The sequence below is a fragment of the Rhipicephalus microplus genome, chromosome X (assembly GCF_043290135.1).
Source record: "Rhipicephalus microplus isolate Deutch F79 chromosome X, USDA_Rmic, whole genome shotgun sequence".
In the NCBI taxonomy this organism is placed as follows: domain Eukaryota; kingdom Metazoa; phylum Arthropoda; class Arachnida; order Ixodida; family Ixodidae; genus Rhipicephalus; species Rhipicephalus microplus.
In genome coordinates, this window is record NC_134710.1 from 41,815,125 (window position 1) to 41,841,976 (window position 26,852).

A 26,852-nucleotide genomic window follows, 5' to 3' on the forward strand; every position below is an offset into this window, starting at 1 on the left:
GACAAAAAGGCCAAAGTCTTACTCGCTTCCAAATCTTTCCAACAGATTCCCTCCTGAGCTGGCGGAAAACTACGCTTGTGAGCATGCTCAGCACGACCACCGTTTGCAAATCAACATAGTATGACAGCTTAATTATGTCCAAACATTATCCCAAAACTACAAATCAACGAAACAAACTGGCTCTGGTGGAATTAGTCCTCAGCACTTGCTGAACCTAAAACGTCCTTCGCGACCCAGTCTTACGATCCCCGTCAACGGCGGATTCAGGGGGTTTGGAATCGTTTCTTTCAACCGGGCCTCACATCGTGTGCACTTGCTAACATGTGCACTTACCGTCTCGCTTTTGGAATTTTTGTGCGTGCTCTCCCAAACAGCCATTGACACACCACTGAGTTTCTCCAAAGTAGAACATCCCACATGACATGGCAATGGAATACACTACTACAGTTGAACACTAAAGTGATGTACCCCACGTTGGAGAAACTGGGCGACGAGTCAATGACCGTTTGACTGAACATGCACAAAAATTGCGAAAGCTAGACTACAAGTATGCACATTTCATTGTGCATGTTAGTAAGTGCACAGGAAGTGTGGCCCGGTTTGAAGAGACGACAATGTGCATTAGCACCCCACCTCTTGCCCTCTTCGATGCAGTTTCATCTGCTGAATGCAGCTATGGGGTCTTAGATATATCACGCGTCTTACGATCATTCCTTGGCTGGCGTTTTGCATAATTGGTGCTGTGCTTTATAAAACCTCGTTACTCATCCTCCTCCCTTTTTTCATGCTTCACTCTGGCATATACAATGTGTTTCACTTTGCCATTAAAGATCAGCTGAAAGTAAGCACCTGTGTGTCCGTGTCTTGTGGGTGTGTTTTCGCACTGTTATTCTCTTGCTCTACAACAAACAAACTCGCCCAAAAAACAGTTTTGATGACATTACATGTGCTGTGTGAGAGATATGAGGCCATGTTCATCACCAGTAATCAATTACACAAATATAGTACCTCACCGGTAGCACAAGAGTGTGGTGCACTACTGTGACATAAGTAAATGCTTGATTCCCTAAACAATAAAGTAGTCTCTACAATACACTTGGGAAAGAGTAATGGTAAACCAGGTCTGTAAAAAGCCCCATGTAAGTATCTTTTCAAGAAAGGAAGAACATAAACTTTACTGCTTCTGTAAACATATTAACCACTACGTCCATTAATGCATACCGCCAACATAAGCCTACCTCTGTGTCCAAGGAAACGGAAGAGCAGTCTTCTTGCTTGGATGAGCTGTTCATTTCAAAAACGCACTTCAGTATGTTTCTCATCTCACCAGCAAAGTTCGTCTGCAGCTGGTCAGCCACACCTTTTATAAAAAGAAACAAAATTACCACATGGTTGCTTTATATGTATTCTATACATCCAAGAAATTCCATTAGTCAATCAGAAGTTTTTTTTTTGCAAGTTTTTTAGTTTTGTAGCTACAACACATTTGGTTGTTAGCTGATACATTACATGATGAATTTGCCGAACAAGAGATCTGCTTTGAACTCGTCAGACATGTCTTGCATCAAATTCATAAACATTTACAGAGCAAGAAGAAACTGCTCCAATCTAACCAGTGAAATTACAGAGGAGAATTTCTGTAGGACATGCATTGAATCCTGTTAGCTCACTTCCCCTCTAACTGTTAGGCTTGTCTTCTACTTAAGATGAAATATTCATCGGCATGCAGCCTCATGACTTGCATATCACAAATGTAATTAAATATATTTTGGTGCGTGAGGGAATAAAAAAATACTATTGCCCTGAATGAATGAAACATTTGGAATGTTACGGGCTTGTGTTTCTTTCTTTGCTACACACGAATTCCAATTAATTAAGTCTAATTAGTCAGAAAATAATAGTTTTGTATAACAGTCCCAACTGTAGTACCATTCTATGATACTACTCAGTATTCCTGAAAAAGCAATAATGCAAGCTTAAGCTGAGGGAAGCCATCAAAGTTTGCACAAATCGGGCACTAATGACAACGATAGCATCAAGTGACTCACCGGAAATGCCCACAAAGAGTCTATGAATGAGGTCATCGGTGCTCTTGAACCGGCAACGAAGCTCATTGTGAAAGGCAATTTCAGAAGCCTGTAGAGCCAGAGCTATTTCTTCATCATCGGGGTAATCGGAGTTGTAGGAACTGGTGTCTGTACTTTGGTAACTATGGGGGCATACAAAATGAAGTGAGAAGCAGAAACAAGCAGAAAATGTCATCAGGTTCCTCATAATATAATTTATAGATAAGCATACCTTATGCACTCCCATTCAGCACTTGAAAGACTTGACAAACTTTTGCAACTTGAGCATGGTGATGGCAGAGAGCGCTCTTCATTCTGAAGCCGCCGGATTTGTGGCACTAAAGGCACACGATCAGACACGGTTGATGTTTTTGAGGATGTGCGCAAGCATGGACTCTGCCTTGGCTGCTGTTGCTCTGTGGAAGCACCTGCGCACGCCCCTGCCTGCAGGGGGTCACTGAAGAGAGGCCACCAGCTTTCAGAGACCACACTGTCATCCGAGTCATAATTTGCAGTACTTTCATTGTCAACAGCATTTGGTTGCTGCATGTGTGGCGAAAAAGCGGCATTCTGAGATGGACGCTGGAATGCCGCCACAACTTTCGGAGTTAGTGGAGTGGCGCGTTTTAGAGTCCAGGACTCTTTGGTCTCTAAACCAAGCTCACGAATATGTTTCTGCATCTGTTGGATAGGCTCACTCTCTGGGTTTACACCAAAATTGTGGTTGTAAAAGTCTTTGATGAACTGCTTACAGCCATTGTAATTGCTGTAGAAATGTTTGACGCACACACTAGAGTCCAGTCCTATATATTCATCTGTACCAAATGACCACTGTTTTGATGTGACACACGCTTTAGGCTCTTCAAGTTGGCATAAGGTTTTTTCTAGAAGCCACAGCTCTTCTCGTGACAAAGTCCACAGCAATTCCCTGAAAAAAAAAAAAAAAAGCTGTAGGCTGTACATAAAGACACAAAACATACAAGTAACACAAAAGTGAGACAGTGAATCAGTCTGGATGAGTAAATAGTACACTGAGAACTCTATAATGTTAAGTTAACCATCACAGAACTATTAATGAAGCAGTTATTGATGGCGACACTTTTATTTTTAAATATTGTGCCAAAATTTGTGCAAGATGTCACAGATTTCGTGTACTTTTCTTATTTTTGGTGACATTGGCTCAACGATATTTTCTGAAACATCTGAGAGGACGAAGTACTTCATTTTTACTGATCAAGAACTACGTGGAACCTAGCAGATGGCGTCAAGGTCTATGACATCACGGCATGTAGTGCGGGAATTTCAAAGGGGCTTGCTAAGCGTCTCATAACAACAAGCAAGCACATTATGCAATTGGGAAAGAGTAATCTTCTAATATGAAGAGGTAGTTCTTTTAGTGTTCCTTTAAGAAATTGTGAATGTGCCTCTCTATGAAACTTGACAAACCAGGTCACCTTTTAGGGTAAAGACTAACAAAAACCAAAAATCGAGCATTGGGGGCATTTATTGTGAATGTAAACCAACAGAACAGTCTACTGTTTGTCGGGTTGCTTTTATAGCTGCCACTCAGGTTTACCTTTAGAATAGTTGATATCTGAAAGAAAGATGAACTTTTATAAAGCCAAATCATATCACCACTAAACTTGCAAAAAGAAAAAAAAAACACAGTGCAGCATTCTTTTTAACCATATGTGCCTTGAAGCACAAAAGTAAACGACATGTCCGTGTTTTTCATTGCACTTTGGAAATTAAAGCCATAAAAATGAATCGTCTAGCAGTTCATTCAAAATTAACATACTTGCGAACTTACCGGCTACTTTTTTTTTGTGAATATCTAAAAGGGCCATGAGGTAGGTCATCAAAAAAAAATAAACAACACTGCGTAAGAGGTGCCAAGCTCAAAGGAACAGTGAAACTGGGTGGCCTTCCTTATTTGTGTTTATTTTTCATTTTTCTCTTTTCAAACAGCAGCGCTGTTTAAGCTTTTCATTGCACCAGGTACAGCAAACAAAAATAACCCTTTTGAAGAGGCACACGCTCGCTTACTCCTCTTTATCTTCTGTTTCGCTAGTAGAACCAGTGAACCGATTTGTTTGGTGTGGAATGCAATAACTATGATGGGTTAGTCTGCAGCGTGACTAAAGATCGCTTATCACTACATAGCAACTAGTGACAGGACTAAAATAAAGCAATATTTCGTAACAACTGGTAACTTGACTAAAAATCATGTAACATCGACTCCCGTAACTGAAACCATGTAACATCTAGTCACGCGACTAAAATTATGTAACTAGTAATGTGATTTAATTCACGCAATACTATGTAACTAGTTGCGCAACTAAGATCACGTAGCATCAAATAAAAAGTCATGTGACTGAAATCACTTAGAGCTGTTCTGCAACACTCATGCAAGTACCCATTGAATGGCTGCACTAGGGGAGTTTATTGCCTCGTGAATCGCCCGCTGCAGAAATGTTTAGAATCTGTCAGGTGCGAGCGGAGTTGGGGACCTGTCGCATGCCGTAATGTGCTGGAAGCTAAGCAAGGAGGGATGGCACGAGGAGAAAAAGTTACGTGACACGCGTCACGACTTTCAGCACTTTTTTCTTTGAATGCCCAGCTAACCTTCAGTCAGATTGCGAGCACACGCATGGGCACTTGGTGGACTCCCGTGACGGGTGCGTTAACTGTGCAGCCCACAATGCGAGCCAATTGACGTGAATTTGGGTATATGGTGCAGTAATTTGCGTATTTGGCACCATTTGTCGAAAGAATGAAGAGAAATAATTAGCCGACTATGAAAAGTAATTGCAAATTCTAAGCCATATGCTGTGCTATAATGTTTTGCCTGCGTCTTCTTAGGAGCCTCGACTATGAATTGGTAGCGTTTTTTTACCATGCTGACGTGTTGCTCCTTTGACATCTCGTCACGAGACTAAAAATCACCCGATTGATTTGTGGGGTTTAACGTCCCGAAACCATGACATGATTATGAGAGACGCCGTAGTGGAGGGCTCCGGAAATTTCGACCACCTGGGGTTCTTTAACGTGTGCCCAAATCTGAGCACACGAGCCTACAACATTTCCGCCTCCATCATAAATGCAGCAGCCACAGCCGGGATTTGATCCCGCGACGTGCGGGTCAGCAGCCGAGTACCTTAGCCACTAGACCACCGCGGCGGGGCACTAAAAATCACCTAACATCATATAACTACTCATGTGAACGAACATCACATAACTGGTCACATCACTAAAATGAATAATGTAATAACTAATGTGTAGCATGTTCCTGCCAAAAACAATGTAACTAGTCACATGACTAAAATCACAAAATTCTGTAACAGCTAGTCACGTGACATGTTCCTGCAAAGACCACATAATGTATGTACCATGGACAACTGACCAAAACTTGAGAGTATAGTCAAGCCTAGCCATACTTATTTTCCATTATGACCACTTCGTAGTGCAAACAAACGAAACAAAGGGCATACACAAGCACTCGTTTGTGTCCTTTGTTCCATTAGTTTAGGCTACCAAGTTGTCATAATGGATCTGTACAAACTAGCCCACCTATCAACTATTCTGCAATATTACTATTAGTTAAAAAATTGGAGGACTCATGAGCCTTGCCTTGCCTTGAAAACAAACCTTTAGACCAGTTGTGCCAGTGTAGCTAACGCACATGCTCATTAGGAAAAAAAAAGGGGGGGGGGGGGGGGACAAAGATTGCCACGAGCACAGCGGGCACAAGCGATAAGCCCCTGGCCACAGTTAGGCACCTCTGCTATAAGCGCTGAAAAGCAAACTGACAAAATTTATTTTACAGTATCAGATATTCAACATAAAAACTATAGGGAAGCTGACAGGTCGGGAGGAACAAAATATTTCTGGTTACTACATTAACTGCTGCATCATTAAAATGCTTACATTTTGAGACAGCACATGTATATAAAATGAAGAATAAGTAGACAACTCACCGGATTTTGCATAGAAGACTGTAGAATGGCCGAAACAATTCTGAAAGGCTTGAAGAGTCCTTGTCAACATTCAAAGGGCCATCAGGAAAAAGCACCAGCCCACTGGCAAATAAACATTTTTCAGTCAGTTCTTTTAGTAACAGAACTTCCTGTGGGTAACTTACGCAACAATAGCCAGCCTTGGAATGGTGAACATAAGTGCTGGATCATATGTCTCCACCATCTCCTGGGGAACTAGCCTCACCTCAATCGCTCTGAAAGCGAGAACATCTTTTGTAAAGTGGAGTAGTTCAAAGATACTGACAGTATCATTGAAGCCAAATCAAGCACACACAACAAAGCCCCCCCCCCCCCCCCCCCCCCGACACCAAAATCGAAACCTGAAGATTTTTGCCTTGTTTTAATGTCCTGTATACACAGGCTCTTCCGACCAATTATCAGCGGCAAATGTTGCCTTTAAAATATTTTAATTTGGTTTCGAAGTACGCATGAGGGCTTGTCTAAATTGGCAGCATCCCATGTGACGTTCCAGAAGAAGAGCGAGTATTTCTGACCTTGCAAAAAGATTCACAGGGCATGCTTTACACTACAAAAGGTTAAGAGCTATGTAATGTGTGAAGAAATTAAAAATGACAGTTATAACACTAGGGGACAAGAAGAGACTAGAGTAGATCACAGAACACACAGGGGTAGCCGATATTCTAGAGGTCCAATCAATGAGAAGGAGAGAAAGAGTGATGGAAGAGATGTCGAGAGATGATAAACATAGGTAAGGACAGCAGAGGCATAATGGAGTGGCAAAATTTTTTGCAGGCAGAAACCGTGACCTGATCACACAAGGGCTGAAGTGGAGATAGTCTACAAGAGGCCTTCATCCTGCATATGGCATAAAATAGGCTGAAAATTCTGCTGATTGTATATGTTGAGTGCATTATTTTGTAATATAGGCAGATTGAACTTGGCGAGGATTGAAAATTTTTATCAGTATAACAGCCTAATCTGTAGACTGCAATCTATGATTTTGCTGGCACACTACACTCATGCTTCGGAGTCTGTGTGAAATTCTAAGAGTGAAACATTTATGAATCAACTTGTCTGCTAGTTGGTTGAACATACAATAGGGAAATAGCGTGAAAGACCAGGACATTAAAGGTACACACACAACCGCGATGAGCTTCAGTCGCCAGTTAGTACTTTCCGAGGTTGTGTTTGAGCCTTTATTCTTCTGGTCCTCCGCACTCTTTCCCTATGAAACATTGACTATCACTTCAGGAAAAGTTAAGGCAAGGGGAGAATCCATGCGTGCACCCGTGCAATTTTTTCATGCGTGATGCCAGCCAATTGTATTTCGTAGTCATCGAAATTTTTGTGCACTCGTGTCTTGCTTTGCAAAGGTAGTGGAATTAAGTTTGGCGTCGTAATGAGTGACTCATCGACTGAGTGGGCGAACAATATGACATGGCTGCCGCACTACTGAGGCAGATGATATTCAGCAGCTTGGAGTTCAGTAGCATAGATCAAGAAATACCGCTCGTTAGAGCTAAAAGCTGCTGGCGGGAAGTTACATCCACACAACTATAACAGCATCACTGTTGAATAACGCAACTGTGGCCGGCCTGCGAAACGGGGTGAACTCATGAGGCGAAATCACGGGCGGCCAGCGCCGAGCACTTTCGCACACTGTGTTCCGTACAACAGGCGCAATATGCTGTAGAGGCTAGCAAGATTTGGAGTAAATGTGACTGCACCAAAAAATAGTTTGCTGCCCCGACTGTGATTTTGTGTTCCTTTTTTAGGCCCAATAATACATGATTTTTTGTCATAGTACTTAGAAATAAACGAACTCCATAATGTGGTTTCTACTCTGCCGTTTCACAGCACTTGACTCTTCGCTGTTTCAGTACTTTATTAGTAGCCGACTGCAGCGCCTTACGGGCATGCTCTTCTCGCACGAGCATTACTAACTGCAGGAGAGGGGTAACCAGACGTGCGGATATATACATTTTGCTGACCGAACCTAGGTGCTCTCTGATTGAAGGCCTTGCATAGCTTCAACCGCGGTGCACTTGGTGTGTAAAATGGTGAGTAGCCAGATCCGCTGAACCATCACGACAACTTGATTGTTAGCAGCAGCCTTTTGTTCGCCAGAGGACACTGTATATACTTGCTGTGGTGGTTAGCGTAATCAGCACAGGCCAGATTTATAGGCACTAAAAAACCGGGTTTTAGGCACCAAAAATAGGCAGGCAAAACACTGTTTTAGGCTCCTAAAATTATAAATATAAGCACAAAAAACTTCGACAAAATTCAAATTTTCGAAGAAATGTGTGTGGGATATGTGTCTACGACAGAAAAGCAAACAAAAATGCATCTGTTTATGATGATACAAAGGCATAATGGTTCAACATAGCCATGCGTTTTTTTTTTTCCGCATGGTTTGCACAATACGATCTCTCCATTTCTAGTCCAGCATGGGGAGTTGTGGCCACCATCGAATAAACATGCTTCAGAGTCTCTCTCTTTTCGGCATGGCTGAGAAGGGCTACACAGGTGCAAATAGCCAGAGTGCAATAGGCCAGAAGCATCTTTTCACCTCGTACTAACTCAGTCTAACCGCACAGGCTCAATTTTTCTTCCTTAAAGGGCCCCTAAGCACGTTTCAGAATTTCGAGAAGCGACGAGTAATTAATGCAAGCACTGGGTGCTCACGATCTCGTTTGTCAATATTTGCAGTGCTATGCACGCCAATTAGAGGTGAAATGCCAGACTGAACACCACTTGACCTTGACAAAGTGGGCGATTGGGCCAGTTGCTGATTGGGCCGCTTGTCCTTGTGTTTTTCCCCGTCCGTGTTTTCTATTGCGTAGTACTCTTAGATCATGTTTGACCTTTATTTCATGGGTGTGCTCCCCAACATGATGGAGGTGATGGAAGGGTCTTGCGTGCGTCTAAGTAGTACGTCAGACTGCGAGAACTATTCAAAACGACCTGTGTAATTTGTGCAATCTGTTGCCTGATTAGAAGTATGAAGATTGACAGAAATATTAGAACACACAGACAGAATGTATACAGTATTTTTTTTAACTTTGCATCGAGCGAGATGAGAGACTAAGCAGCCTCTATTTCAATTGCATTGGTGTTTTCACCGTTCTCACACCGTGCCGGTTCCAGAATTCACAACGCTTGGCGGGTTTTTGGTGCATCGTCCTTCAGAGGAATTGCAGCGTTGCGACGCGGTGTATGGTGGTAAGGATACGTGATCCATGCCAGCCTCTCCAAACGTGCGTGCATAAAACAATCCATTCCACAGAAACCGGCAGTACAATACAGAGAACATCGAAACGACAGAACACCACTTTTGTGCACAGCCTGGCATAGGCATGTCATTTGAATGTACTTTATGCGCGCATGACATGATGCGTCCGCATTATGTGATCCTCCAACTCAGAGTTGCTCCGATACCAACTACGGCAAGAAATTGGGCTTGTGAAGTATACATCGAGTGAGTGGTGAAGGTTTCAAGCTCACCTCCTCACATCATGCTTTTGAAGCTTGTGATGAAGCAATTAAATAATTCTGGTGATACAAAGCTTTTCATTGGGCACCGAACAACTTCCACTGTCTAAGTAAAAATTCTTGTGTGACCTAGTGAAGCGCCATTTAAAAAGTAAACGACAAAACAAAAACTGCATGGATATCGTTTTTTTTTTAATCTACACTTTACTTTTCCCTGATGACACTCCACGGTTTCGCATTCCTTCATCGTCCTGTTGCTGCACAGAAGCACCTGCTACCTGCGCAAGCGAGGAGACGGGGAAGAGATGCCGATCGGACGACGCGATGCGAATACACGTGTAGAGGCTAATCGACCTTCCTATTGGCTAAAAAGCCTTATAGGCTTGACAGTACTGAAGATAACTTATGAGATGGAGTATAGGTTGCACCCTACAGTGTTCCAAAAGCTCAATTTCTCCGGGAAACATGAATACTGGACTCCAGCGGTACTTGAAACCAAAATTTGAGGTTAAATAGCGGTTATGATTTTGAAAACAGGCATTTATAGTAATTACTGCCTTTGCTAGACCGTGTCCTGACTCCACTGACTACAACAGACTGCAAGTTTCATCCCGCATGCTTCGTGGCCCTGAACCGCACTGCCAGCAACGTAGTATTTCCCTATTTCTCACAAAGCTGAAGATATCGGAATTTAGGCCAGTGCCTAGTATGGAAGCCACTGCAATGTACTTGTGATGGTTGATCCGATGTTATGTATCATGTTGACAAGCATTTTAATTTGCGTACAAATTAACGGCATGCCTTTATAGCTTAGTGTTTCCACGATCTTAATGGCACTGACACATGCACTGCGCACAGGTGTAGTATATGCGAAACATGCGTTTGTTTACAAAGGTCTGTCGCACATACTTTTCCGTTCTCGTGGTAGCCTCGTTGGGGACAACTAAACACAGTACTTTCCAAACATCTTTAGCAAACATTTCTGGCACAATTCACAATGCGAGGGCTGGCTGCCATACTAGTGAAACATCGGGCACCAGCAGTCGTGGTAGGTAGCCACCTTAAACATGGTGGACTGGAGTAGTTTGAGTTAAAGGCACTTGGGGAGGCCTTTTATGTAAAGTGTCTATAGGAAAACATCTTAGGTTTCTCCTTATTTTACAATCATGCAGCAATTTACATGCAAAAAACCAACCTTTGCAATGTTTCTGAAAACAATACCACAACTTCTTGCTGCAAGTGGTATTCCTTGGCAGATTTCACAGGTACCATAGCACTCACATAACTGCAATGAAAAAATAAAGTAAATATTGCACTGAATCACTTTTATAAAATTGTTGAAATAATTTTACCTCAATTCAAACTCAGCAAAGAGCCTGTCGAATGTCTTCAATGATTCTTTCAGCTAAAAGAGAAAGAAAAGAGCAGTTATGATCAGATAATTAGCTGTGGCACACTTGATATGTTAAGCAGTATATGTCAGCTAACATTCCCAGGGCTGAACCTACAAATGCGAAATGCAAATTAACCAAGAAAGTGGGCATCGTAAAATGCCACAAGCATAATATGGAGGATGTTTCTGCGTTCTAGGGCCTCAAGCATTTTCTCCTCCAAAATTACGACTGTCGTGGCTGGGATTTGAGCCCATGACCAGCAGTCTAGTACCATAACCAATAGACCACCGTGGCATATATTATACTGGATATTGTCTTTGCATGTTTGCGAGAATGCAAAACGATTTGTGAAATGCCAGGAAGCTTGGCTAGTTCTACGTAATTCTGAGGAAAAATGAGCACATGTAGGTTCGCGACTACTCTCAAGGCCTGTCCAGTGCTGTGGTTCTGTACATCACTCGATTGTCGTACAACCTCACTAAAACTTTTATGCTTCCAACAAAGCGATGTCAGTTTCAATCATGCTAGCAATGGGTCTGAATCATGAGGATCGTGAGATATCGAGCATTTTAATGCAATTAAAATGATTGTAATGTGCATTAAAAAATATTGTCAACGTTTGCTGATAAACACTTCATATTGAGTGTCTTTACATACTAGAGGAAGCCATTATTTGATCAAAAGTTTGACAAAAAATTAACAGTCAAAGATATATGTTATAATATATATATATAATATTTCAATGTATGGATGCACAGTGTTGGCGGTAACCTGTTACAAGTAACGTCATTACTATTAACGCAATACTTTTTTTAGTAACTTAGTAACGTACTCACTACAATTCCGGAACTGTAACGGGCAACGTACTTGCGTTAACATTTTTCGGTAACGTAAGGTGCCATGTTACTCGATACTTTTTCATTCCGAAGATGCCACATTCCCAGAACTCGCCCCGACGAATTCCTTTGTTGCAGCGTCAGACCGTTGTCGCCTACCAGTGTGGATGGAATTTAGTTTGAGGAATTTGGAAGGGGTGGGGGGGGGGGGGGAGGTATTTTTAGACGGCACAGATTTTCTGTGTGGACATAAGGAGCTGTGGCTCGTCTTCGAAAGGCTGGCTATCCTGAGACATTACTTGTTGCTGTGGCCGAAAGCATCTACAGAGCTCAGGGGCACATACAACGTACAGGAAAGCATGAGCAATCGCGAAAAAGTCGCGGTCATTTCTTAAAGGATCAACTTTCTGCACACAGGTTGAAAAAGATCAGCCAGCACGTTGGTGTCGATGTGGTTTTTTCGTCCCTACGCAAGTTAGCCTCGCTCTCATAGAGAAGCAGTCCAGTCACGAGACGCGAAGTTGGATGCCAGGTAAGGCATCTAATCGGTTTCTGGAATGTGTGTGTGTGTGGGGGGGGGGTAGTCTACAGAGTCCCTTTGTCGTGTGGAGCCTGCCACATTGTCCAGACAAGCAGGTGTCTCAATGACTGTCTTCGAGAGCACGACAATAATGTTTGGAACAACATCGACGGCTTTCTGGCTATTCACTGTGATTACTGTAGCTGCCACCTTGTACACGACAGCACCACACTTCTGTACCGGCACAGAGACAAAAGCCAGCTTTTGTACCTCCGCCTAACAATCCAGAAAGGAAGTGATCCTTCTCTTCATAAAAAAGGTCTCGTAGACCTTTTTCTGCTGCGGAAGCGTAGAAAGCTGATGAAGCGCTTTTGCGCCCCAATCTGTCTTGTACCACGAAAGTTCCCGATGGTATGCCCAATCTTCTTGCCGACCGCATGATGAGTATGTAATTTGTTCGCATGCTCAACTTAGCCCGTGCAGCAATGGCAGACTGCGTTCTCGTTAATGTTTCTAATTAAAAAGCTCCCGAGTGAGGCTGATCTTGAACAACTCCACATAAACGCTCACAATTTTTGCGGTAAGTAAACCGTTTAAAGTGAGCAATATTTATACACAAATATATTCCCAGGTGACGAGGCCATTAAAACAATTCTTTACTACTACACGTTTATCGCATTTATTTCGCCAGGAGAAGCACGCTGAAATAATTGACGTAAATTTGTTAAAGGTCCAGTGATGCGTCCTCAGCGGAGAGCATTTATTTTTACGAGAACAGATAACTGGGCTAGTTTGTGGGAATTCAAGTTAAGGCGTTTATGATTGAATCTCGCATTGTGCATGACGTGACGTTGAGACAAATAGCTTCACCATGTGCTGGAGTTCGAAGCCATCGCATGCAACTATATAGGCAACTAACCATGAGCTCTATGACATTGCTAAGGCTCAGTGTATTTTTACAAGCAATTCTAGCTTAAGTAACAGTTTGGGTAAAACTGTCGTTTGGCCTAAATGTTTTGTGTGAAAAGTAAGTGTGAGCTTTAAAATATTATTACTGAGAGTTCCTGCAGCAAAAACAAAAGGATTGATATGTATTATTTCTGAGTAACGGCAGAGGTAACGTCCGTTACTTTTTTTTTTTTTTGGTAACTGTAATGGTAATGCGTTACATTTTTTTGTTGGTAACGTAGGGCGGTAACGCGTTCCTTTTTGTTGGTGTAATGAGCAACGTATTTAGTTTTTTCCTTGTTTTGGCAACCGATACAACACTGATGATGCATGAACTTGCTGTTTGAAATTATTGAACATTTCTTGATATCAGATATGTGCCCTAAGGGAGGCAAAACAACACGGACATGTGGACTGATCTATATTATTTATTCTGCAGGATAGCTGCAGTGTATGTGGTATGGGAGCAGCAGTTCCATAAAATAAATGAATGGAGCACAACCCGAGTTCACTAACTTCCAGTCATTCAATAAGAATGGCTTACTTTGTGAGATACATAGTGCACCCACACATTTGTTTCAATTTATTATTGGGCTAGTCTTACCATGTTTATTATCATTAAAAAACAATGTCCCATGTTGCATTGTCACTTTTTTAGTGAACAAAATGCTACTGGAGTGTCTGGTGACATGTTTCAGCAATTCATTGCTACACTGTCCTACACAGTACACAGGCAGTTGTTTATTACTATTTACAAGATCCCCAGTTACGCAGATGTCAATGATATTTCTTCGATATTATTTTTGTTCTGGGTTCACTCCCCACTAAGACTAGTTTTTTTACCTCTCCATTTATGTCAATAAGCACTTCCATTCAAGCAGAGTTTTTCAATGCTTTTATGGTCATAAAACTTCGACTATAGTTTCATACAGGTACAGAAGCCACTGCTGGGGTCATCGTTGTATCGAGCGTGTCATGTGCAACCTCAACTGTGCATGCGTATCAGCCATGGTGCCCCTTTATATGCGCGAGCATTACCGGAATAAAGGTCTTTCGTTTGGTTGCCTTCGCCTCTGACACATGGTGTCAGAAGTGGCTCGCTTTTATGGGAGCGGAACCTGACATGTCTACACAACGCGGGCCCACGAGATGGAATTAGTGAAGCCTCCGGATCCCCTGCTCCTAGCCGGCAACATCTAAAAAAACTGGGACGTTTCAAAAAAGTTTAACTTGTTTCTTACGGCAACGGAATCTCGAAAGGAACCGAGGTCAGAAGCCGCAAAGACAGCTCTGACCTTTTCGGAAACTATTTCGGAAAATACCTTCCGAACCTGGCCAAAAACACAAAGCTTCTGCGCAGTCTAATCAGGAAAGAAACGTTGTTTGAATGGACTGAAAACCACGCTAGCGAGTGGAAAGCGATTTGTCACATGCTCAGTCAGGCGTCAGTTCTTGTTATCTTTGACCCAGCTAGGGCAACTAAAATAACAGCAGATGCGTCAAAAAGTGGACTGGGTGCAGCTCTTCTTCAGCAGTATGGTGATTACTGGCGACTGATAGCCTACGCTTGAGGTGTTATGACACACGCCGAACAAATGTATTCACAAATAGAAAAAGAAACCCTGGCCATCACCTTTGCATGCGAAAAATTTCGCCACTTTGTGTATGACCGCGAAATTATCAAAACAGATCACCGGCCTCTTGTAGCCATCGCATCCAAGGGTATCGGAGATATGCCACCGCGACTTCAACAATTCTTCCTTCGTTTGCTGACATACGATTATAAACTCCGATTCATGCCAGGGAAGCAGCTGGTCCTTGCCGACATGCTGTCCAGATCGTTACGACCAAGCAACGAGAAATACGCAGGCTCGACAGAAGACTAAGTTCACGCAGTCGCTGTTATGCTGGATTTGGTAAGCACTAAAACCCTCAACCGCTTGGTGGTAGAGACTACAAAAAATCAAGAACTGCAAGCCGTTAGTCGTTACGTCGAAGAACAAGGAGGCGATAGCCTTGAAGGCCCGGTGAAACAGTTGGCTTCAGAATTGTCTGAAGTGCAGGGAGCGCTACTGAAGGGATGTAAAGTAGCAAACCAGAGACACATGCGGCCGCAAATGCTTAAACGCATTCACGAAGCGCATTTAAACCTGAACAAGAGTAAAGCAAGGGTGCCCGAGCGAACCGATCATTTCGAGACCAACGCCGCCTCACGCGTGGTACCAGGTGGGCGTGGACCTTTTCCAGTACGGGGGAAATTCTTATTTGTGCGTCTTTGATGCCCTGACGAATTTCCCAGAAGCACTACGGCAAGGACAGTCATTTCCAAACTTAGCGCTATTTTCGCAAGATATGGGATACCAGTAGAGGTGTGCACTGACAATGGGCCACAGTTTTCTTCTCATGACTTCTTTTTCGCATCCAGGTACGATTTCAACCATATAACATCGAGTCCCGGATTTCCCTGCTCCAATGGACTTGCTGAGAAAGGGGTGCAAATTGTGAAAAGAATAGTGAAGAAGACGTCGGAAACCCGAGACGACATCTGGCTGGGTCTTCTGGCCTATCGCACCGCTCCTCTTGAAGATGGTCGGTCTTCAGGAGAACTCCTGCAGGGAAGAAGACTTCGCACTCCCCTCCCAGACGTCACGCAAGAACCCTGCTCCCTAGTATTCAAGCGCAACCCACCCGACGCGCGGAGAACTTGGCCGCCGCTAAAGAAAGGAGAGGTAGTCCGGGTAGAGGCAAACAGTGGATCCGAAGGGCCCAGGTCGTTGGCAAGCTAGCACCGCAGTCCTACCAAGTAGTCACAGAAGACAACCAGCTGCTGCGGCGCAATAGACAGCATCTGCTCAGGACGCGTGAGCCTTTCGTGCTTGGCACAACTGAAAGCAATGACTCAGACAACGAGGACGCAGCCGAGAAAAATGAGCTTTCGCCACAGTGCTCAGCTGGTCCGGCTCATACGCTGCCACCGGGGACAGTCGGCACGTCCAGCACGACAACGGCGGCGCCGGCTCCTAGGCGATCAGCACGTCTAACACATCAGCCGCGTCGGCTGTACTACGACGATAATTTTCAGCAAGTGTATTCAGTTTCTATGCAGTATAACTTGCCCTAAAGAAAGGAAGGTGTATCGAGCGTGTCATGTGCAACTGCGCATGCGTATCAGCCATGGTGCCCCTTTATATGCGCGAGCATTACTGGAATAAAGGTCTTTCGTTTGGTTGCCTTCGCCTCTGATACAATCGTGGTCAACAAGGGGGCATCCGTTGCGCTTGCTTCTTTCCGCTGAATGCTGCAGTGGTTTGAGGCAATTGTGTACCTGACACCAAACTTCAATGATTCAACTACCACTCATACCACTCACTCAATGATTCAACTACCACTCAACTACCACTCACGTAATAAGGGCCGTCACATATGCATGTGAAAAACTTACTTTCGTATATTTTTTTTAAAGATATCAAGGCTGTGATGAATCCAGTTGTGTTAGACGCAGCAATATTCCCTGCACACATTGTTTTAGTGCAGTTCCTTACTGCAGGCAGTGAAGCACAAAAGTATTTATCCAGGCACACGATATTTACTCGGACTTCTTACTTGGCACAAGCCTTATAAACACACCTGCTCCCAAAATGAAGCCTCACAGCGAGAGAGAGTTGAGCCAGAGCCGATCACACTATTTACAATCAGACCACCTATGCCATGACGCATGGCCACATTAAAAAAAAAAAGCCCTACATTGCTGTGTTAGCAGTTCATGAAAGCTAACTTCACTCTGTCTAACATACATATTTGACAACACTTGAAACTTGGAAGGACGAAACTTTTGCAAGGTACCGCCTGCGTGCAGCGTCAATACACTGATCTCTAGGGTCCCTATCTAGTCTAGCCTGTCCGAGCTTTCAACCACGTTCTGTACATTTCCAGCGTGTAACTTTGACAAATACATGTTACGTGGATAATACTGCATGAACAAAAGTTTGTTGCACTTTACATGCAGCGTCGTAAGGGCACTTGAGTATAATGGCGCTTTCACAAATCCCAAAGCGCATCACTCTGACTGCTTAGATGGACTGCATTTGCACCATGTGGTGCAATGCATTTCTTGACGATTGCTCCCAGGGTAGACTTGATTAAATGAAACGAAGCCGTATTTTTTTAATCTAGTGAAAATAATAGGCAAATGTGTTGAAAAGCAGTAGTACTTTTGATATATTTCAGAACGTGAAAAATGCAACATGGGTAAAATGCTCAGAAATGTGTTAAGCTGAGGAAGCACTAACGCCCATCGAGTCTATACTTGTGTATATATATGCTTATTTCAATTTATATGCCTAAGAACATCACTCAGACAAGACACTAATTTACAGCAAACAAAGCAAGAATGACACGATTGAAAGAAATAAAGATACTGGAAATTACATCAGGAAACGGAAAGCTATGAATAACACTTTATCTAGCGAAAAAAAAAAAACTGTTGAAGACCAGTGAATGAAGGCAACAAGCTATTGGAAAAACAAAAACAGAGAAGTCTGATGTAAATAACAAAAAAAAAAAACAGATTTATTGACATTAAGTCAATGAAAACAAAAAAAAAACTTTTTTCGATAACTGCAAATAAGAAAAGAATCTGAAAGGCTTAATAAACTAGCAAGGACCTACAAAGACTACCAAGATATGGAATAAACAGCTTCATTCACTATTAAGTCGGCAATCCGAATGATATCTTTCCCGCACACTAACGTGTTTATAGGTAAATACAACAACTTTCCCTCACGGTATTGCATGTTCCTATTAATCTATCCCATCACCGTTCCAAGGCAAACTAAAAGACAACTCTTCACTCGTAATCTGTGGTTGGAGCGAAAACCCTGTACGAAGCATGTCTTGGGCATGGTCATTCACACACACCAACCGTGTCCTAGCATACAATTCTCATAACTGTTAGTCACTTGAATTCAGAAAAACGAGAAAAAACTGAACGCCTATTCTGCTGGACTTCTCGGGCCCCTAGCTCCCCTTGTGCAGCAAAGTGCTCCTCAATGCTCCCCGAGTGCTCCTAGCGCATCACCTGCTCTGGCAACATAGCAAGCTCTCCCCATGCTGTTGCAGAGGAGTTTAGTGACCAGAAAAGCATTGAAAGACTGATTCAAGCTTATGCAAGAGCTTTTTGGCTGCTGTGGGCACCACCAGGCACCATGTGCCAGAAAGAATCGATCAGGTGCATGAGCTACTTACTACTGACTGCTCTGCTAACCAGCAGCCAGGCAGATACTGAGATCAGATATGCAAATGTGAACATAGGAACTACACTGCATCCAGAACCCCACAAAAAGTAACAGTATAACAGCTAAAACTTCAGAACACAACTTTCCCTGTAGGAAATAGAACTTGCCTTTTCTGGGTATTCATGCAGGTTTCGAAGGCACTGTTCCCGTAAAAGGCAGCGAACATTGTCCAAAGACCTTGTAAGAGCCCTCGCCAATGGCCTCATCTGAGAGCTCTCCTGCTCTCTGTTCATAATATTTGAGCCCGCAGCAAGACACTGCAATTCAGAAAAGAAAAATGCTTGCACCCAAAGCAAATCATAATCCTTACAGGTTATCCTACCTCAGCACCAAACCAAAGCAGGCCAGACATGTTTTCCTGCAGCACATCATCGGGAAACTTTGCACGGAAGTCTCGATTCGCTCGAGCATTGGGGATGGCTTCATCCATGATGTCATGGCAAATCCCTAGCACCTGCACATGGTGGCGAAAATCCGTGTAGCTTCACATAAATAGACAGACAAAATCGTGGCTTACCCTATCCTGACAGACACGAAGCTGGTTGATCAATGCAGAACATCGCTCTGGGTCCTTTCGGCCGTCAAAGCTGTCCAACTCGGTAGCCACAAGATTGAGCTCTTGATCGGCCCAGTAGAACTGTGCAAGGGCTGAATTATCCTCCTTCTGCAGGTAAAGATAGACTATGTAACATAATTATGTAACATAATTAAGCTATTTCTTCACACACACACAAAAAGGCATGCAACAATAGTCAGTTTTGTACAAAAAGCAATGCAGTAGTGAATGAAGTATTAGCATAAAAAACTCTCGTATAAGACCGCTACACAAAACAATTATGTATATATGGAGTCGGACCATCAAGAGATTGAACATGGTACGGAATCCTCCCCAATTTCCTTTCATAGTGACACACTCAAGCTATAGCAGTTGAAACTTTACTTGCTAAGCTGCAACTGCTGGTAAGAATGAAATACTGTATTAAAAAAAGGCAGAGATTGCTCCGCTGCGCACGAGCCACCCCCACACAGAAATGGCTGCGCCGCACGGAAGTGACGTCGTGCACTTTTCCGGTTAGGCACTTTGTTTGAATAGTCGGAGTGTTTAGCGGTACATCTAGACCTAAAGATAGAACCAGTAAAAGTTAACCTACTATGCCACAGCAGCTAATCGGTTCGGAATGATGAACAAGACAGTTTTGTATTGCTGTCACGCTGCACCTAACATTTTTTTTTTTACTTTTACGTTTGGACGTAACTTGTACTGCTTCTATCTTTACGCCTAGATGTACCGCTAAACACTCAGACTATTCAAACAAAGCGCCTAACCGGAAAAGTGCATGACGTCGCTTCTGTGCAGCGCAGCCATTTCTGTGTGGGGGTGGCTCGTGCGCCGCGGTTAGAACTGGTGAGGTCGGTGGCACGATAAGAACTGGTGAGGTCGGTGGTTTGAGCCTTATTGCAGTCTTTTTTACTTTTTCTTTTTTTTGTTCGCGCATGCATTGTTGTGATTTGAGCCTTATTGCAGTCTTTTTTACTTTTTCTTTTTTTTGTTCGCGCATGCATTGTTTTAACAATTTCGCATCCTCATCGGCCTCCCGTCAGCCTGACTTGCTGCTAGTGGTCTTCCTGTCCACAGGCACTTTAATATTGGATGGTTGATGACTCTCACAGAATTGGCTATATTTATCATGATAAAGTGTTTTACAAATTATTGCTCTTAATCGGCGAGACACAAAAGGACACGAAAAACTCAAATGCAGCTGGCTGCATTGGTTTCTCCGGCACACGTGTCAGGAATGCTGATTTCAGGAAAGTTTTGAGGACAAAAAGGCGCACTGGAACATAGTCTCAGGAAACTTTTTTATGTCGCTTAGTGTACCATCACCCGACGTGGTAACTGGCAGGCCGCTTCAAAATACTGACGTGCCACCGCAATGGTCTAGGCAAAAACCTCCAGGTTCAACTAGGCATCCAGCAATCACATGAAGCAGCGACGACGACACAGGGTCTCCGGTGCTCCTTGAGGGCGGCCTAGACCATGGCCACGATTTTGTTGGAGTTTTCACCAACAACACACATCGCAGGCAGCTACCATCTCGCACTGTTTACCTTTTGCAGCCGCAGCACCCATGGCGCCCTCCGCATTTAAAATTTTTGTAATATGTGCTTAATTACCAAATATAGATTGACTGACTTGCGAAACACCTTCTTAGTAAAATATTTGTAGGTTTAGCACATTATACATGGATAATTTATACATTTAAATAACTTTACATAAAAATTTTTGAAGTGACGTCACTTCTGTACGGCACAGGAGCCACTTTTGTGTGGGGCTGGCTGCTGCGCCGCGCGGCGCAAGAAATGCTGCCTAAAAAAAAAAAATGGCAATGATAATTGGGCCTTCAATTCGGGGATTTATAAAAGCAGGTTGCTTTCCATCACTACTAGCTAGTACACCAGTACTAAAAGTAGTTTGCTGGCCTAGTTGGAGTACTAATCAATCCCAGTGCAAGGCCCACGAAAGAAGTGCTGGCTGGACTTTATTGAGATTACGCACATATAAATTCAATACACAACATGTGCAAATTTTAAAATGCATTTAAAACGCATTTAAAACGTAAAACGTGTTTAAAATGTACGCTGGGCCCTCAACATAGCCATAAGAAAGCTCCTACGATGCAAAAATGCTAGGCCCTTGCCAAACAAATACGAAAATTATCTTGGCCCATAAAGCTTATTGAAGCACCAGCACTTTGTGGAATGCATAACGTCACGCTTCTTGAAACACCATTTAAGTAATGTATTGCGGCAAACAAGAATTATTTCCCGAGCTTTTTGTGAAAATGTTGGTATGAATAGAGTGTAATAGCAAGCTCAGGAAATGCTAGAAATCTCTTGATAATTCTGTTGGATATAACAACTCCATGTGGGTGTCTTGCCATTGTGCGACTGAAGGACAAGTCAGCGCGTAGAGGTTTTGCTGAAACCTACAGTGCAGTAGCAAATTGGGCTAGTTGGAACATACTTAACACCTTTTTTTTGTGTGCCGATTGTGTAGACCTATAGTGAAGTAGCATAGTCTGTATGTGTTGTCGGTGGCACTTTTATCATCTGGGTAAATAGGGACTGGAACCACTCTTTTTCAGGAATGAAATGGCTGTAGTTAATTCACAGCATCATTGTAAAGCTCAGCCCCATCTATGCCGTTGTTATAGCTTCTTAAAAGGGTTGGCGATGGCACCATGTGTTTGTTTTTTCCTCCAGCGAGTGGCTACCTGGTTCATAGAAACTACTATGCTGTACTTCGGCAACATAGCAACTATGCCTTTGCCTTTTACGAAGCAATATTTGTTTCCTGGATCAAAACAGAAACTATATTCCTCACATTCGTTTCGGTCCATGTTCTTTTTATTGTTGGGAGAGAGTATCCATGAATGCTGTCATCACTCCCCTTCTCCTCCTAATTGTTTATGTTAGGTTAAGGTCAGAAGAAACAATGAAAACATCAATGGGCTCTTTCATGCATTCACAACGGCATCTGTTGCAGCCTCGCGAGTCTCAGATAATCGGAAAAAAAAAACGGTGGCATCCAAAATTCTAAACTGCAATATCAGAATATTGTGTTGTGTATTTTTTTATTCCTGAATAAGGAAGTGTACTTTCTAAGGTATACTGGGCTTTAATGGGTTAAAAGAAAATGGAAAAATAGGTACACCAGTATCTTTCTTTAAAAGTCTAACAAATAAATGAATTAAAAAAGTCAGTTTCTCCAAAAGGGCGAAGCAACGAATGTGATAGCAATATACTCGAATGTTTTACTAAAAGCTGGAATTTTTATGAGCAATATTGATTGTAGTAAACATGCGCTTGCTAAGTAACCAAGTTTCCTGCGGCGTGGCCACAGTAGATCACTACAACAAGGTTCATGCGTAGTCACGGCGTTTATACACGAAGTGAGGCTGGCAGTCAACTCATTTAGATCCGATCTCAGGTAATTCTACAAAATGCTGGTGTAAGGGAACACGGCCGCTTCTGGTAGACTTCTGGCATTGTTTTTTCATGTTGGGGGCCCAGCCCCAAAAAGCTCCCGTCCCTGGGGGCACAAGGTGCGCGCTGATCGTTGCCGGCACAGAGAAAGGAAAGATAGGAGAGGGCATGCCCAGCCGGCGCGCTACGTGAAAAGTGTGGAGGAAATGACACCGCGTTATTGGTCACGCAGTGTTCTCCTGACAGTTACCGTACTTCTAGCAACGTTTACAAAGCCTTTTGTCTGCCATGGGGCCTCAATAAGTGCGTAGAACGAGCGCATATTAATCGATGTGTCATGCGGCGGATGACGCGGATGAAGCATTTGAAGTGTTCAGAAAAATTGCGTTGGGCACCATGACGAAGCGAAACGACGACTTGCAGGTCAGTGACAGTTGGGCAGTGCTCCTGCTTGTGACAACGGACGAAACTGTTGAGTCCAGCAAGACGCAATGAGGACTATGTGCACATACGTAATTTTGTGTTCAGTATGTGTACAGTAACAACTTGCATGTACGTATTAAAACACCTTTTCTATTCCGTCTGTTATACTGCCCCCAGCATTGTAATCTCAATGTTAGAGCAACCGCGTTCAAGTGTCACTTGCACTGTGCTCAAAGTCACCACGTTCTCAGAATGCTGACGTCGGTGAGTTTCCACAGAACACGGGCACAGTGGCAGGGTGCCGCGTCGGCCACGTGGCGGAATACATCAGTAGAAAAAAGGCGCACTACTGATCGCGTTGTCTGTACAGTGCGTGAATTAGTGACGCGAAAACACTTCCCGTTGTCAGTGCATCTAGCGCGCGTTGTCTTGTGCTTGCTTCGTTGTCGGCGAGCTGCAACTCCGCTGTTAATACTCGGACGAAATGATTTCGCCGAAGGTGTCACGCTGGCCCAGAGTGTTGAGCCCCGTTCCGTAGGTTTCGGATTGTCACGACACGCGCGCTGCGCAGCCCACGTGCTTTCCGAGAGCCAGAGAGAGAGTCGTGCCTTCTGCTTTACATTCGGATGTAAACAAGAGAGGAGAATTTGCCCAGTCAATATGGCCGACTTCCGGCTTCACAAGAAGTGACGTCAGGGCCTCTCCGAAGTTGTTTCCTTCCTTTATGGTTGCCGGGATAGCGCGGCAGCCATAAGCCCCCCCCCCCCCCCCCTCCTTTTTATCCGATGGCGAGATAAGCCAAGATAAGCGCGCGCACAGACGAGCTCGGCCGGAAAGGCGATGTTCGCTTCGCAAAGAGGAGGCTAGCGCATCCTTTCCCGTATATACATACATACATATACATATACGTCAATGACTGCGGCGACGGCAAAAATATAATTGCTATCGGAATCATAAATAAAGGGCGAAATTTGGCAAGGTTACCGTTTCACTATGAGCGGAAAAGGAGCTGCAAAGCCTATAGTCCTATAGTACCTATGTGGATCTGTAGAGTCGGAATTAAGTATTTGTAAAGCAAGCGTTGAGCTATTCCGCTGGACAACATGCGTGGTCAGTTACCTCCAGTAAACCAAAAACCCATACAATGTGAGAAGTTGTAGGGAACGGGCACCAATGAGATTTAAGTACTGTCTGGCTGCTACTATGCGAGACCTCGCCAATGCTCTGCAGTGCTATGTAAAAGAGGCGACAAAAAGGATTCAGTAGAGTTTAATTATGTCTCAATGACATGTCTCAATGACAGCAATAAGAAAAATTACGTTGACCATGTAGGGTTAATAATTGTTGGGGCTTTACGTCCCAAAACCACCGCAAGGTTGTGAGGGATGCTGAAGTAGACGGCTCAGAAAATTTTGACGATGTGGTGTTCTTAAACGTGCACTGTTATCGCACACTCCTTAAGCATCAACCATACAAAGTTCATTAATACCCCCCCCCCCCAGATAAACATTTTATGCAAGAATTATTGCAATTCAACGCAGCCATCATATGCGCGAATCGGGTCCACGACCGTAGTTATGTGCCAACATTAGTGCAGCCAGGGGGGCGTGGTTTAAATGATACAACCCACTCCCCCTTTCTCAAGGAAATTCTCACGTTTTGGAGTATTACACCACCCACACACGAAAAACATAAAGGGGAGTCGACCATTTCCCCTCAGTATATTGCACTACTGCTTTACCGCGAGGTAACCACGTTGAAGATAGCCGACATCGAATGTATATTGTATATAGGCACTCAATAAAACTACGATATGATCGCCATAGTGGAGGGTTTCGCAAATTTCGGCGCGAATCTAAGGCCTCCTCGAGCACACCGGAAATACGGCCGCGATCGGTTGCCCACGTGACCTTCCGCTCGGGCGCAAACGTGACGAGGCGCGTCTACGCACTTACAAGAGTTCGTCGAATGTTCTTTAGCCCTCTTCGCACCCCGTTTCGGTCGGTGGGCGTACTCTCGAGAGAGCAAAGTAAGCTGACGTGCTCGCGCAGAAAACAACGGGCAAACGTGTGTCGCGGCGGCAGTATAGAAGGACGTGACCCGGAAGGCCGGCTGCTGTCGCGATTACGACGAAGCATCCGCTTATTTTCGGGGAACAGTGCCGCGAAACGGGCGCGTGACGAGTGGAGCCGTGCGACCTTGCGGCGCCAGGTCAGTGGAACTCTGCGAAGAAGCGGGCCAACCGGTCTAGCATCGGCAAACAGCCGCCCCAGTTGCGACAGGCCAACACCGAGGCGCCGCTCCACTACGCGCACGCCGCATATCGGGAACACGGCGGTTTTGTCAGTCTCCAAAGTATCCAACCCGCCCTTTCAAGGAGACCGAGGGGCAGCAGCGCGAGTATAGGTCACAAGCCAAATAGAAAAAAAAAAACAACGAGGGCCTAGTTTATTTACGGTGGTTAAAGTCACTCATGTGCGTGAGGGAGAGCACGGTGCCCCCTTAACTCCGTGCCTTGGCAGCCCCAACAGGCTAACGAATTTCGTTACAGACGTGTATCACAATGCTAGAGTAAACCTAGCACAAACTTCCCAATTTTGATCACTTCAATACCAGAGATATGTCCTGTGTACCACACTCGATACAACGGTTGATTACTGCTCGTTCACCCCACTACCCGCTCTTGGACGAATGGCAAACTTTGAAGCGAATTTAGTCGGTAAAAAGGCTTCCGATACCGACCGAGATTCTTCCTGGTTCTTGCGCGCGCCTCCAAGCAGAAGGACCACTAGGCGTGTGCATGAACGGCCATTCCACTCGGTGAAGGTGCATGACCAGCGGAGCTGACGGCCGCGCTAAATATCCTTTGGGTGTTTGCAACCGACGGTCCCCGGCACTAAACCCTCCCGTTTTGAGCGTTGCCGGATTTTTTTTTTTTGGAGGGCGTGAGCGGAGGGTGGGGGGAATGGGTTTAACCATACTTAAAGTATGTTTGTGCGGGCGTTTGTATGTGCGCGTGTATATATACGCAAGCAAAATTGAAAAAAAAAATCGGGGAGAGGGTTGAACCCCCCCCCCCGTCTTTACGCGCTTGCAAATGGGGTAAGGAAATAAGATCGCTCTTGGCATTGTCGATCTTCACAATTAGCCAGAAAATGTCTTAAGGTTATTGAGGGTAATTTGTCGATTCTGCTGAATATACATTATCATTACTTTATTTACTGATAACTACACACACACACACACACACACACACACAACGATTATTGCTAATCAACTTTGTGTATGTGTGCGTGTGTGTCAGCAAAGGCCCCCTCTCCAACTTGACTTACACCCGAGCAACAGTTACTGCGTCATTTAACCCCCTTCTTCCGTTTCATGAATCGCCGTGTTTTCTTCGCGCACCTTCCGCCTCAAAAGGATGCCGACCCCTGGGATATGAGCAGCGTTTTATTGTAAACTGCACGCCGTTTTCGGGCGGCATCAACATTGCGTTTCTTTTCTAGCGTTCGTCAACATTTCGAAACGCATGTCTGGCACCAAATGTTCGAAAGGCACAATTTTTTTTTTTTAAGCGTGCGATTCTCCACGTCGGTTTTACAATCAAGCAATAGAGATGGTATCCCCTGTTTGTGTTTTTTCTTACGCGCTTTGCCTACGCACACAGCGATCTGCCAGAAACTGTAAACAATCAATGCAACTATCGTGCATTGCGCACAGAGCGTGCAAAGCTGCATACAAACCGCGCATAACTCCACGCGAACCGTGGCCGGCTTTTGTGGTTGTAAATGCTCGCGCGAGCCGAGCAGTGCCTGTGCGGGAGGCGTAGCGACCGGCTACAAATGAAGAACCAGAAATAAAAAAGTGGGAGCTTTCAGATATGACTGCATT

General features: G+C 44.1%; 1 protein-coding gene across 3 annotated transcripts in view; it reads right to left on the reverse strand.

The window, feature by feature from the left end:
• Positions 1 to 26,852, reverse strand: part of LOC119175858 (lateral signaling target protein 2 homolog) — a 72,742-nt gene that overhangs the window by 4,537 nt on the left and 41,353 nt on the right. For 2 of the 3 annotated variants that reach the window (XM_037426867.2, XM_075876299.1), the window contains exons 2-11: positions 19,069 to 19,215; positions 18,874 to 19,005; positions 18,659 to 18,808; positions 10,912 to 10,964; positions 10,755 to 10,844; positions 6,208 to 6,297; positions 6,044 to 6,145; positions 2,299 to 2,994; positions 2,049 to 2,209; positions 1,239 to 1,360 (exon numbers count right to left, since the gene is read on the reverse strand). In XM_037426867.2, the coding sequence (XP_037282764.2) occupies positions 1,239 to 1,360; positions 2,049 to 2,209; positions 2,299 to 2,994; positions 6,044 to 6,145; positions 6,208 to 6,297; positions 10,755 to 10,844; positions 10,912 to 10,964; positions 18,659 to 18,808; positions 18,874 to 19,005; positions 19,069 to 19,215 (1,743 nt within the window). Of the gene's footprint in view, positions 1 to 1,238; positions 1,361 to 2,048; positions 2,210 to 2,298; positions 2,995 to 6,043; positions 6,146 to 6,207; positions 6,298 to 10,754; positions 10,845 to 10,911; positions 10,965 to 18,658; positions 18,809 to 18,873; positions 19,006 to 19,068; positions 19,233 to 26,852 lie in introns of all 3 variants that reach the window. The other variant, XM_075876300.1, reaches the window with a different exon arrangement.